The 12,500-nt window shown below is 28.3% G+C and overlaps 1 protein-coding gene across 13 annotated transcripts in view; it reads left to right on the plus strand.

The window, feature by feature from the left end:
• The window catches only part of LOC118441392 (trehalase), a 43,019-nt gene that overhangs the window by 6,327 nt on the left and 24,192 nt on the right, over window positions 1-12,500 (plus strand). For 6 of the 13 annotated variants that reach the window (XM_035865703.2, XM_035865701.2, XM_035865704.2 and 3 more), the window contains one exon: window positions 5,272-5,307. The exons of 1 other annotated variant lie outside the window; for it this stretch is intronic. In XM_035865703.2, coding sequence (XP_035721596.1) covers window positions 5,272-5,307 — 36 coding nt within the window. Of the gene's footprint in view, window positions 1-2,024; window positions 2,159-5,271; window positions 5,308-10,734; window positions 10,753-10,962; window positions 11,002-11,538; window positions 11,623-12,500 lie in introns of those variants that run through there. 6 more of the 13 variants (XM_035865707.2, XM_035865710.2, XM_035865709.2 and 3 more) reach the window with 6 other exon arrangements.

The following is a 12,500-nucleotide window of genomic DNA, read 5'->3' on the forward strand; positions in this document are numbered from 1 at the left end:
GACTCCTTTTTTTTCTACATTCTTATATGTTGATTTTGAGGTTAGCTCTAGGCAATCCGTCTTCACCTTCACGTTCGTAAATATCTTTCGTAATTTTTATTGTAAACGTAAACAAAAGGAAAAAAAAAATTTGTTTTATATTTTTTTTCTTGTTACAGTGGTAGTAATCATGACAAGTATGAGCGACTCGAACACGAACTATAGTCGTTCGAAAACTACATCGATTTCTATTGTTATCGATCGATGTTATTTCATAAACGTTCTTACATACATGCATACGTTCCTTTTGTAATATGATATAAGAAAACGTATGTCGATCTTTAGATAGTGAATGGAATTTCAAATTTAAAACGTAGTTTACCTTTTGTTACGAAACGTAGTATCAATTCTTTTGATAGGTTAATTTTTTCTTTTTCTTCTCCTTTCTTTCTTTCTTCCTTTCTTTTTTTTCTGTTTAATAAAAATATGATATAACATTCGTATATAATTTTTCATGACGATAATTAATGAATTTTCTTATTAAAATATGTCTCGGTCGATACGATTGTTTATGTAAACAAATTTCAACTCGATTAGTCACCATTTAATAAAGATATTTTTATTAATTAATAAACACAATATTTCGAAAAAGATATATATATATGTATGTATATATATGTGTATATATATATATATATATATATATATATTCGCAATGGCTGCTACAAGATGCTGGAATGATTCGGCGAGTTGGCACGTGGTTATTCTCGGTTATCTTCGGGATTGTACGGACGCATTCGTTGTCTGGCAGTTAGCCCTGTTGCACGTGTCGTGCTCTCAGACAAACCAGTTTGTTCCGGGTCGTCAACGAGTATAGGTCGGTTGGAATTGTTTTGTCGTCGATGAACGAGAATAAATAATGATTTGGCGAAAATAATCCACTAAAGTTGATATTATTAATTAATTGGAATTTTTTAATCGAATAAGAGTTATTTTACGTCTTTGAGTAGTATTAAGAAATAATCTCAGTTAAATTAATCGTTTTGTTAGATTATATGTAGAATATATATACATACATATATACGTACGTATATATATATATATATGTATATATATATATTCGCATGTATATATATACGTATATATAATGGAAATATTCAATTTGATGATATTTTTTCAAGATGGCGTCTTAAAAAGATTCGTACAAGAAATAAAAAAGACAAAAAAAAAAGAGAACTTAGGCAATTTTGAATTTATAATAAGTCGTGGTATATTAAAATTATCATTTATTTTTCGATATAATACCGATACAATATAAATGTCGAAAATGAAGTTAAATGATAATTGTTATGTTTCTAAATAATTTATATAGGATAATAATTAATGAATAATGTCAGGTATTTTAAAGAAAAATTTTTTAATGAGTACTATCGAGAAAGAATCATGAAATATGTGACTTTGTTTCATTCTACTGAAATGCGTATGTATATATGTGTATATATATGTGTATGTATCTTATTCAGAGAAGAGAAGGTCTTTTAAGATGAAGGGTGGTGGAACGGTAGAGGGGTGGGGAGAAAGATGGTGATAGAAAGAGTGGGAGAGGAGAGCAGGTTTTGGTTTGGAAGAGAGGGCAAAAGAGAGTCAGTCTCGACTTGTTGGTGGTACATGGTTAAGCTCTCGCGAACAGTCATTTATGTATTGCGGATAGACGTCTCGTGCTGTTGGTACTGTGTTACGTTTTCATTTTTCTTTTTAGCAACGCGCTTCATAGCGATCTAATAAAAGATTTTCTCTGTCCGATAATACGTCAAATAAAAATAATACAATTTACATACTTCTCGTATGTAAACTTATTTTTACACAAAAAAAAACAAATTGTTTTATTGATTTCCTTTTTTCATTGTTTTTTTTTGGGGGGGATTTCTTTGTTTCCTTTTTTTTCTATTTTTTTCGATGTGACTTTTTAATCGAATAGACTTTAATTTTGATCTTGGTTTTTCCGTCTTCGTAATTAAAAAAAAAAAAAAAAAAAAAAAAAAAAAAGTGTTTTCATAGTGAATAAGTGGGGTAAAGAAATAGCAAAAGAAAAAAAAAAGACGAGATAGAAAAAAGTGTATTCTCAAAACGAAAATTGTCGGACGATTGAAGGAACCTCTGATTGGTTGATTTATTCCAGGTACGTTTGAGTAGAGCTTTGTTGTATTCCCTCTTTTTATTGGGGGGAGCTTCTCTATCACGTGTTTTAGTCGATTCGTAAACTCATGATTTTCGATCGATCACGCTTGGTTTTTCCCTCCTCCTCCTCCCTCTTCCCACGCTCATTTAGCGTTTAGATTAAATATTTCTTGCGAATATATGATTTTTCTAATTTTTTTTTCTTTTGTTTCCTTTATCTTTTTTTTTAGTTTTTCCTTCTTCCGTTTCTTTTTTTTATTCTTCTTCTTTTACCTTCTTTCTTAATAAATTACTTCTTCTTAAAACTTACTTTTTCTTTTATAAATATTCGATAATATTAATTAATATTAATAATTATAATTAATAATTAATAATTACTTTTATGTTATCGAATATATCTTTGAGGTTATTTTAAATCTCTCACTCTCTCTCTCTATATAATATATATATATATATATATATATATATATATATATATATATATATATATATATATCTGTCTATTTCTCTCTGTCTCTATCTCTTTCATATATAATTTTCTTATCACTTATCAAGATCGTTTCATTTAAAATTAAGACGATGAGGAGATAGACTTTCGTCATTTCAAAGAGCAAATATCAAAGCTATGTAAGTACCTACGTCTTTCTCTTTTAGATGGACTTACGTAATAATATCGACGACGTGCGTTTCGCGCGATGACCCGTCATACGTCAATTCTATAGTAATCGTGCAATTAAATATATTTATTTGAATTTTGAACGATGACGATATGCCGGCTTTGATTTCCCATCATTTTTCAATAATGTTACATTATTGAAGTCTCGTTTTATTTTTCTCGGAAGTATTATTTGATCTTTAAAAAAGTAAAAAATCAAACAGAAAAAGAAAAAAAAACAAAGAAACAAAAGAAAAAGAAGAGAGAAAAAAGTTGACGTTAGTATAAAATGTTTATATATTATTTATTAATAGCTCGTAAGATCTTTATTTGTAAAGTATTAAGAATCAAGGATCGTGATCCTTTGCATGATAGGTTAGAATGATCAATATTTGATCACTTTTTGTTTTTTCTTTTTTTTTCTTTTTTTTTTTTTTTTGGCCTTTTTTACTTTGAGAGTAATCTGCAAGGGAAAAAAGGAAAAAAGAATTTAGAAAGAAAAGTATCGCATTTTTTCCTTTTTAAGAGATTGTGAACCTACGTTGAACATTACGACGTGTATTGGATTAATTCAACCCTCCGACATTTCAATGTAACTTCGTTCGTAGGTCGGTAGTCAATATCGTTGAAAGTATACTTTAATCAAACGGATATTATATAGACGTATAGGTTATGTCGCGCGGTTATAATTTTTTTTTCTTTTCTATCCGTATTAAAAATTAAGACGAATTTTTTGTAATTAAAATCAGAACACTTATGATCTACTCACTCTATTCTGAAAATAGTTTTTCTTTTCTTTTCTTTTTTTCCTTCTTTTTTTCTCTTTTTTTTTCTCAAAAAATGTAATTCAAGACTGCGTAAAAATAAATTTGTGTAAGCGCGCATTATATATACATATATATATATTAAAAAAAAATTTCATTGGACGATTCGAAATATAACAATTCTTTGTTAACATATTCAACATAGATTTAGCGCGGCAATGTCACAATTGAAAACTTGCCAAAATTGATTTTAAACTAAGTTACAGGGACGACGAACGTTATTATTAGATTTAGATGTTAGATAGTAGGGTAAGACCAACAAACATATTTTTCGATATAAACTTTCGTCACTTTTCTTACTTTCCCTAATCAATCTTTTTTTATCGGCTTTTTTTTTTTTTTTTTTTTTTTTTTTTTTTTTTTTTTTTTTTTTTTTTAACAATAATCGTCATTCACTGATATTCGCCATTTTGATTGGGTCTGTTCGCAAAATAAAGATGATATTTTGTAGGATGGTTTCTGGAAAGAAGAAAATGAGAGAAAGAAAAAAAGAAAAAAAAGAGAAGAGAGGAAAAAAAGATAAAACATATTCAACGTTTATTCGAGTATACAAGATGCTGGATAAAATTAGCCTTAGAAAATCATAGGGGTCGTTGAAAACATTTTCTTCTCTCGTCCTTATCCGAAGGTCGAGAAATCGAAACGAATGTCACAGTAAAAGAGAAGAAGAAATGTTAGGTTATAAAACGTTAATTCAATTTTAATGGGTTACCGACCAATAAGATTTTACGATAATTATTTAAGATAAGAAAAAAGTTTACGTAAGATTTAATAATTAATGGATCGATCAGATTTCAATGTTTTAAAAAAGAGAAAGATATCATCGTCGTAATAATAAAAATTATGTTATATCGATCGTCATTTTTATTTCGACATTTGATTGAAAGATATTTCACAAACATTGTGTAGTAATTTGATATTTCTTTTTTTTATTTTTTTCTTCCCGCGCAAAATTAGCCATGAAAAATCTCATATAAATATCTATCAGAGTTTATAAACGATTCAGAGAAAGCGGATACGAAGCGGACGTGCCCCCAACGTAGAATCATTTTTATTGGTCGATTTTGTGGGCGTCGTACGCAATACGTTCCGTCATTGGCTCGACCAGTTGTCGGATGAGAGGCTCGGCTTCTAGGGGTTCTCAATATTGTGAGAGGTACTCACGTTACATTAAAACATGTTGCGTTAATTTCTTCGAATCTTGCATCACATTTTCTATTCGAAAATTATAATTATTTCGACTGTCTCTATTTCTCTCTCTTTCTTTCTCTCTCTCTCTCTCTCTCTGCCTCTATCTCACTTTCTCTGTAATATGTATTTGTTTCTTTTCTCTCTAATATGCATTTGTAAATATTTATAGTTGATTAGTTTCAAATATCGATGGAAAAAATTCAAAGGATATATATTTTCAAATGTAAAATGCATTCTTTGCATTCATTTTTAATAAAGAAAATTTTATTGTGAGGATTAACAATATTTTTATTTTTTTTTCTTCTTTTTTTTTCTTTTCTTTTTTTAATTTTTGATTTTATAAAATTCGATGTTTCATTAACTTTCGGTATAATTTTTTTTTTTTTTTTTTTTTTTTTTTTATTTTAATTTTTAATTTTTTTTTCTCTTTGCCTTTTGTTACAGATTGACGACCTATCGCGATGCGGCAAGAATTACTGAGTATGTATTGAACAATACGCTTATATTTATTTATTAATTTCTTTTTCATTTTTGTCTGCTCATTGTTTTCTACAGAAAAGGAAAAAGAAAGTATTTAGAAAAATCGCCGCTAGTCTTTTTTTTTTCGATGGTTCCTATTCGTTGAAATTTTTAATTACTTTTTTTTAACGATATCAATCTGCTTATTTAAATATTTATATTATGTATATTACTAAACAAAATTCATTGGACTATCGTGCTCCTGTTCTCTAGAATAAGTGATGATAACGCTATTTATAATGATCATAGAGATTAATCGTGTACACATTATTCTCAATGTCAAGGATTTCTGTCTCTGCACGTGACCACTCACGCATACACGCGGAAGTAATTGAATATTTTATTATTCATTTTATTCCGAGGTTTCCTTAAATCTGTGTTTTATCTTACGAATTCATCATGATAATAATAATAATAATAACAATAATAATTCGTTCGTATTATTATTATTTTCATTATTAAAATGAAAGAATTTTATAAATCGTGTTTACAATCGACATAACCAAAGAAAGAAAAATAAGTCGAAAAAATATTATCAAAAAATTGAGTTGTTTTTTTTCTCAATATTTTTTTTTCTTTTCTTTTTCCTTCTTTTGTTTTTGTTTCTTTCTCTCTTTAATTTGAGAACCATAAATCGATCGAATTCCTTTAACGGACGTAGGACGCACACGCGCGTACTACGTATGATTTGTTCGACAATTTTAACGAGGTACTCGTCGTTCGATCTATGATTGGTCATTGTGACGTTTGACGTCAGAGTATTTAATGAAATAATCGCTGACCTGTCGATTTAGATTTTATTATATTGCCTTCTTCCTATTATATGTTAAATGTAGATTAGATTCTCCCTTATCTTTCTATGATAATTATTAACAAATTTGATTTAACTTGATTTGATTTTTTTTTTTTTTTTTAATTACGTATTATTATGATTATGATTGTTGTTATTATTATTATTATTATTATTATTATTATTATTATTATTATTATTATTATTATTATTATTATTATTATTATTATTATTATTATTATTATTATTATTATTATTATTATTATTATTATTATTATTATTATTATTATTATTATTATTATTATTATTATTATTATTATTATTATTATTATTTTATATCGAAGAATAATTTTCACATATTGCAAACATAACCTATAAACAATATTGATGATAGATATTTTGATAACATTCTTGATTTATGTTCGTGAAATTGTTCGTAAATTTATTCGAAGATTCTCCCAATCATCTTGAGTTTAAATTTAGCGCGAGATTAGTGGTGACACATTGTAGACTTTGCTTACGCATCGGTCATCACGTATACCACTTTTCTTTCGGAAGGTATTTGACATAGCTTACGTGCTATATTGCACACGTTAATCTCGTCGCTAGATGGAGATCGTATTTTTATTGTTTTAATTCAAATATTTATTTAAAAAATTCTAACTAATAGTAATTCTATAATAGAAATAAATTCTAATTAATAATAATAACTAACTATTATAATATTTAATAATTATATGTGTAATATATATATTATAATTATTAAGTAAAATATTATTTATTGTATATATAATTATATTAGAGTAAATTGTAGTTGATTAGATTGGGCAAACTTTATATGAGTTAATTTAAACTAAAAGATAAATGCGTTGAATGAATTGACTATTCGAATTCAATTAGTCCACTGGAATCTTCGTTCAAGGCCAAAGTCAAAAACGTCAGACAATAAAATAGAATACAAAACCGTGTGTCTGTTAGCTTCGAAAAAAAGAAGACAAAATAAAGATGGGCTTCTTGGTAATACAAATGAGATGAATGAGCGTTTAATAAAATTGTCGTCGAATAAAAGTGTCCTTGGTATTTCGTCTTTCACTTGCAAATTTATTGTCAATTTAATATTTTAACACGTTTTCTTTCGTTCGTGTCAAGAATGATAAAACTGTCCGTAGGTATATGAAAAAGAATTTCTATATTATCGATCGTCGGTAACGATCGACAAATTATCGAGAATGTTTATTTTACGATAGTGTTTCATAAACTCGTCAGGTGGCGACACTCTTACATTCCATATATTAAATCTAAAAAAGAAAATATTCTACAATAAAATCATTATCTCATTCGAATTTCTCGTTTATCTTCTTTTATATATATATATATATATATATATATATATATATATACATATATATATATATCATTGATAATAATAAAACAGTCAAGGAAAAGTTGGATTGATAGGACTTCTTTCAATTTTGTCACGTCTCTTAAATATGTATATAAAAAATAAAAAAATAAAAAAATAAAAAAAGAAGAAAAGAAAAAAGGAATTCAATAACAGATAAAAAAAATTCGCTTTTTTTATGGTCATGCGTTTTACATTGGATTATCGTAACAAAGTGGATAAATAATGACGATTACTGTTATCATCGTAAATTATCATTGCATACGTTGTAACATGACGTCAAAGGAATTTTATAGACGTCAAACATACGAATCACGTTTTCATCGATATTATTACATTGCGTTTATAAACATATGATGGTGAGATTAGGTAAGAGAAAGAAATGACTATTCTGCGATCTGTTGCATGAAAATATTCGAGATGACTGACGACGATTAGTTCAAAGGAAGTTAACGAAGATCTACGGAAATGTACGAAAATGTACGAGAATATACGTTATCGAAACTTGTAATCGTATTTCTCTCTCTCTTTCTCTCTCTCTTTATAGTTCAGGAATGTGAACAAAGATAGAGATAGCTTGCGTCGTGGACTTCGATATGTCGTCTTCTTCTTTCTTTTAGATTGACTTGTACTAATCTGTCGCAATTATATGCAACCATTACATAACTTCATTCGTCTTCTGGTATTACACACGTTATATCGTTCTTTTTATTATTTTCTTTTTATTTATTTTTTATTTTTATTATTTTTTTTTTTATTTTTTTATCTCTTTTTTTATTTATATTGTCTTCGTACCTTTTAATGATCGTACCACGAATGTATTTCTTTCGTTTCTTTTTCGTTATTTTTAATGAAATTTTTGTTGTTTATCTCTATCAAAATTATTTCTTTTTCTTTCTTTTTCATGTAGGATCTTTTCTTTTCTTTCCTCTCCTTATTCCTTTTTAACATCAATGAGCTTAAATGCAAAACAATTACCATTAGTTTCTATTTTAAATTGACATTGATAGACGTGAAGAACTTAACTAGTCAAGGTCTTCTTGATTTATAACATTTGATATTATCGACCGTCGATAATGCGATAAATTCCTTCTTCCTTTTTTTTTTATTTTCTACGATGTGTGAAAGTATTATTTATTATTATGTTCTCTTTATATTATAACTGATTGTGGATCGATGATTGTTCATCCTTTCGTACTTTATAATTATCTTTTTTAATTATTTCGGAAGAAAACCATGCACTATAATTTCTCTCTTTATCTTTCTCTTTCTATCTTTAATCGCATAATGGCACCTGTTACATTTTCATATCTAATAACAGCTGTATATTAGCGAATGAAAGAACGAAAGAAAGAAAGAGTGTGAGTGAGAGAGAGAGAGAGAGAGAGAGAGAGAGAGAGAGAGAGAGAGAGAGAGAGAGAGAGAGAGAGAGAGAGAGAGAGAGAGAAAAGACTTCGTGATAAATTGCGCATATTTGAATTATTTAATGGCGTGTTAATTATGGATTCATCAATTAATAATACGTTCATTCTTGATAAGAAAATTTTAAGTATCTGTCGATAAAAAAAAAACTGACTTTTCTTTGATTTTTTATTTGCGATATGACACGCATCGAACATTTTGTTTATCAGAAAAGGTAACAATGGAAATGAAATGCAACAAAAATTCCGTTCCTCTTTTGTAAATTTTTCCTGTCTTTTTCCTCTATCGATTTTTTTTTTTTTTTTTTTCTCTCGTTGATCGATATTATCCGTTGGATTGCGCATATATTAATAATATTGAAACGAAAAGGATGATTTATTTGATCGTGTAGATTTATTTTTATTTTTTATTTTCTTCTTTTCTCTTCTCTTCTTCATTTTTTTCCCTTCTTTCTTTCTTTTCTCCCCTCTTTTCTTTTATTCCTATCATTAGTAATTAATTAATTCGTTCATTTACTTATTTATATATTTTTAAATAATTCAAGTAACAAACAAAGAAATACTATATATATATATCAATATATTAATATTACTAATATAACTATAATAATATTACTAATATATTTATATAAGGCATTTGTATTTTTTTCGTTTGCTCTGAAAAATGAAAATCGAATTCAACGATTTGTTAAATAATATAAAGGAAGAGATTTTTTATAGTTCGTTATATCTACGCGGAAGATATTGTTATTATAGCCCTTAGCTATTAATGTTACACGTGTTACTAGGACAAAAAGAAAAATAAAGATTATCGCTTTAGCAACCATTATTTCATTGACTATTTTTAGTTAGGATATAGGTCACGCAACGAGAGAAAGAGAGAGAGAGAAAGAGAGCGGGTGAGAGAGAGCGAGAGAGAAAGAGAGAAAGAGAGAGAGAGAGAGAGAGAGAGAGAGAGAGAGAGAGAGAGAGAGAGAGGATATGCAATAATAAAATGTAATCAAATTGTATGAAATACGAATAACTAGTAAAATTCTAACTGCAGAGAATTAAGAAATATTAACGCATTATTATATGGTGCATATATATACATATAATATAAAAATTATACTATAGTATAATAATATTACAATGTTCAGATAATTCAATTTTTTTTTTAATTTAACAAAATAGAGTTTTATTAACTTACAGAAAGATATAACAAAGAGAAAAAGAAGAAAGAAAATAAAAAGATTACATATATATATATATATATATTCTATTTTTAAATATCGTCGAATTATTAAATATAATTATAATGTAAAAGAAATAGAATAGATCAGATTATAAAGTGTGTTTAAATGACGAATTAAAAATTGATTATGAATTGCGTTTATGATTGTGTAAAAAATTCCACGATCAGTTTTTTCAACTTTTCTTCTTCTTTTTTTCTATATCAGACTTATCAAAAAATGTTCTATTTACTTTCTCTATCCCTATCTTTATCTTTCTTTCTATCTACTTACCTTTTTATCTATCAATCTATTCATCTATGTATCTCTTTCTTTTCGTCTTCTTCCTATCGGTCGTTGACGTCGTAAACGCGTGAGTAAAGTGACAACTATTGGCTCGTTTCTCTTATCATAGACGAATTCAAATATAGCGGGGGTATGTAGAGAAGTTATGCCGAGCCAATCAAAGACGGCGATAAACGGAGGCTCGGCTCGCGACGCGCGCGCACAATGACGTAATCGAGTTTATAAACTAATCGCGCGCTTACTCATGTCGAGTCAGTCAGTAGTCGTACGTCCTCGGTAACGCACGCGTCTTGTCTCTCTCTCTCTCTCTGTTTTTTCTTTTCTCTCTCTCTCTCTCTCTCTCTCTCTCTCTCTCTCTCTCTCTCTCTCTCTCTCTCTCTCTCTCTCTCTCTCTCTCTCTCTCTCTGTCTCTGTCTGTCTCTTTTTCTTTTTCTCTCTTTTCTTCTTCTTTTTTTTCCTTTTTTTTTCCTTTTTTATAATATATTATATATTAACTACATACATTCGCGACTACAGTTTTCGACGGTAAAAACAATCAAGAATAGTTTCTTTTTGTCTCTCTTTCCCTCTTTTTTTTGTGTGTCTCTCTCACTTTTTCTCTCTCTCTCTCCCCTCTCTCTCAAATAACAAAATTTTATTTTCCATGCGAGGATACAATTATATTATTTATATATATATTTGTATGGTTGATATTAATTTTCGACGGTTAAAGTTGATTGAAAATCTTGTAAAATATTTTTCGTAAAGGTAAGAGAGAGAAAAAGGAGAAAGAGATAGAGGGAGAGAGAGAGAGAGAAAGAGCGAGAGAGTGAGAGAGAGAGAGAGGGGCAGAGAGAGAAAGAGAGAGAGAAAGCAAAAAAGTTTCGAGAAACATTTTTGATTTTGTCTCTTTCACTTCTCAGTGATTTTTTTTAATCTCTCTTTATTATCTATATTTCTTTATTATTATTAATAATTTATTATTATTATTATTATTATTATTATTATTATTATTATTATTATTATTATTATTATCATCACTACCATCATCGTCATTATTATCTTTTCTTTCTTATTAAATAGCTGTAAAGTCGTGACTGAGACATTTGGTATCGCTGAAAAGAAAAAATAAGTTTTGATGATTTAAACGCACCCCCTCGATCTTACGTAAGTATTTTTGGGGTTGTCGTCGACCATTTTATTTTTCGAAGAAAGAGAGTGAGAGAGAGAGAGAGAGAGAGAGAGAATACGCGAGTGAGAAAGAAAGAGAAAAATAAACAATATTGAGAGAACAAGGGAAAAAGAGAATGAGAGTGTTCTTTTTTTTTATATTTATTGTTTATTTATTTATTAAAGTATCGTACATAGGAAAAAAAGAAACAAAGTGTCTTGTGTTTGATCAGCAAGTTTTTCTAATATTCGTTTTCGTTTTCGTTGATATCGTATTGGCCAATAGAAATTGAAAAGTTGGACTTCAGTGAGTTCGTTCGATCGAGTAGAGACATCCATTTTGAAATATCTTCGCACGTTAATGAATCTTTTTTTTTTCCTTTTTTATTTCTTTTTCCCTCTCGTGAAATAATTGAGTGGAACCATTCGGCATTGTGTTTGCACACGATATATACATACATGTATACATACATACGTACGTACGTACGTACGTAATTTTACATATATACATATGTAATATGGAGAACAATTGGAAATAGCAAGAAAAAAAGAAAAGGAAAGAAAAGGAAAAAGAAAAAGAATAAAAAAGGCGTCAGAAAACTCATGATCTTGCTTCTCGTAATGTTGCTTTTTCTTGTCGGCGGCCATGCGATAAGCGTTTCCTTGCAATTAAGGAATACCATAATCAGGGTCGAAGAATACGACAACGACAACGCAACGGAGAAGCGAGGAGGTCGGTCCATCAAGGTCAACGCCAAACGTTACGTCGCACCTTCTCGTTCAGACATTAAAGTAACGTTCGCGAGTAGTCAGAGTGTTACTATTAGATGTTACTACTATTACTAATATCACTACTACTGTTATAACTATTATCA

The sequence above is a fragment of the Vespa mandarinia genome, chromosome 11 (assembly GCF_050613455.1).
Source record: "Vespa mandarinia isolate Hongniang chromosome 11, ASM5061345v1, whole genome shotgun sequence".
Lineage (NCBI taxonomy): Eukaryota > Metazoa > Arthropoda > Insecta > Hymenoptera > Vespidae > Vespa > Vespa mandarinia.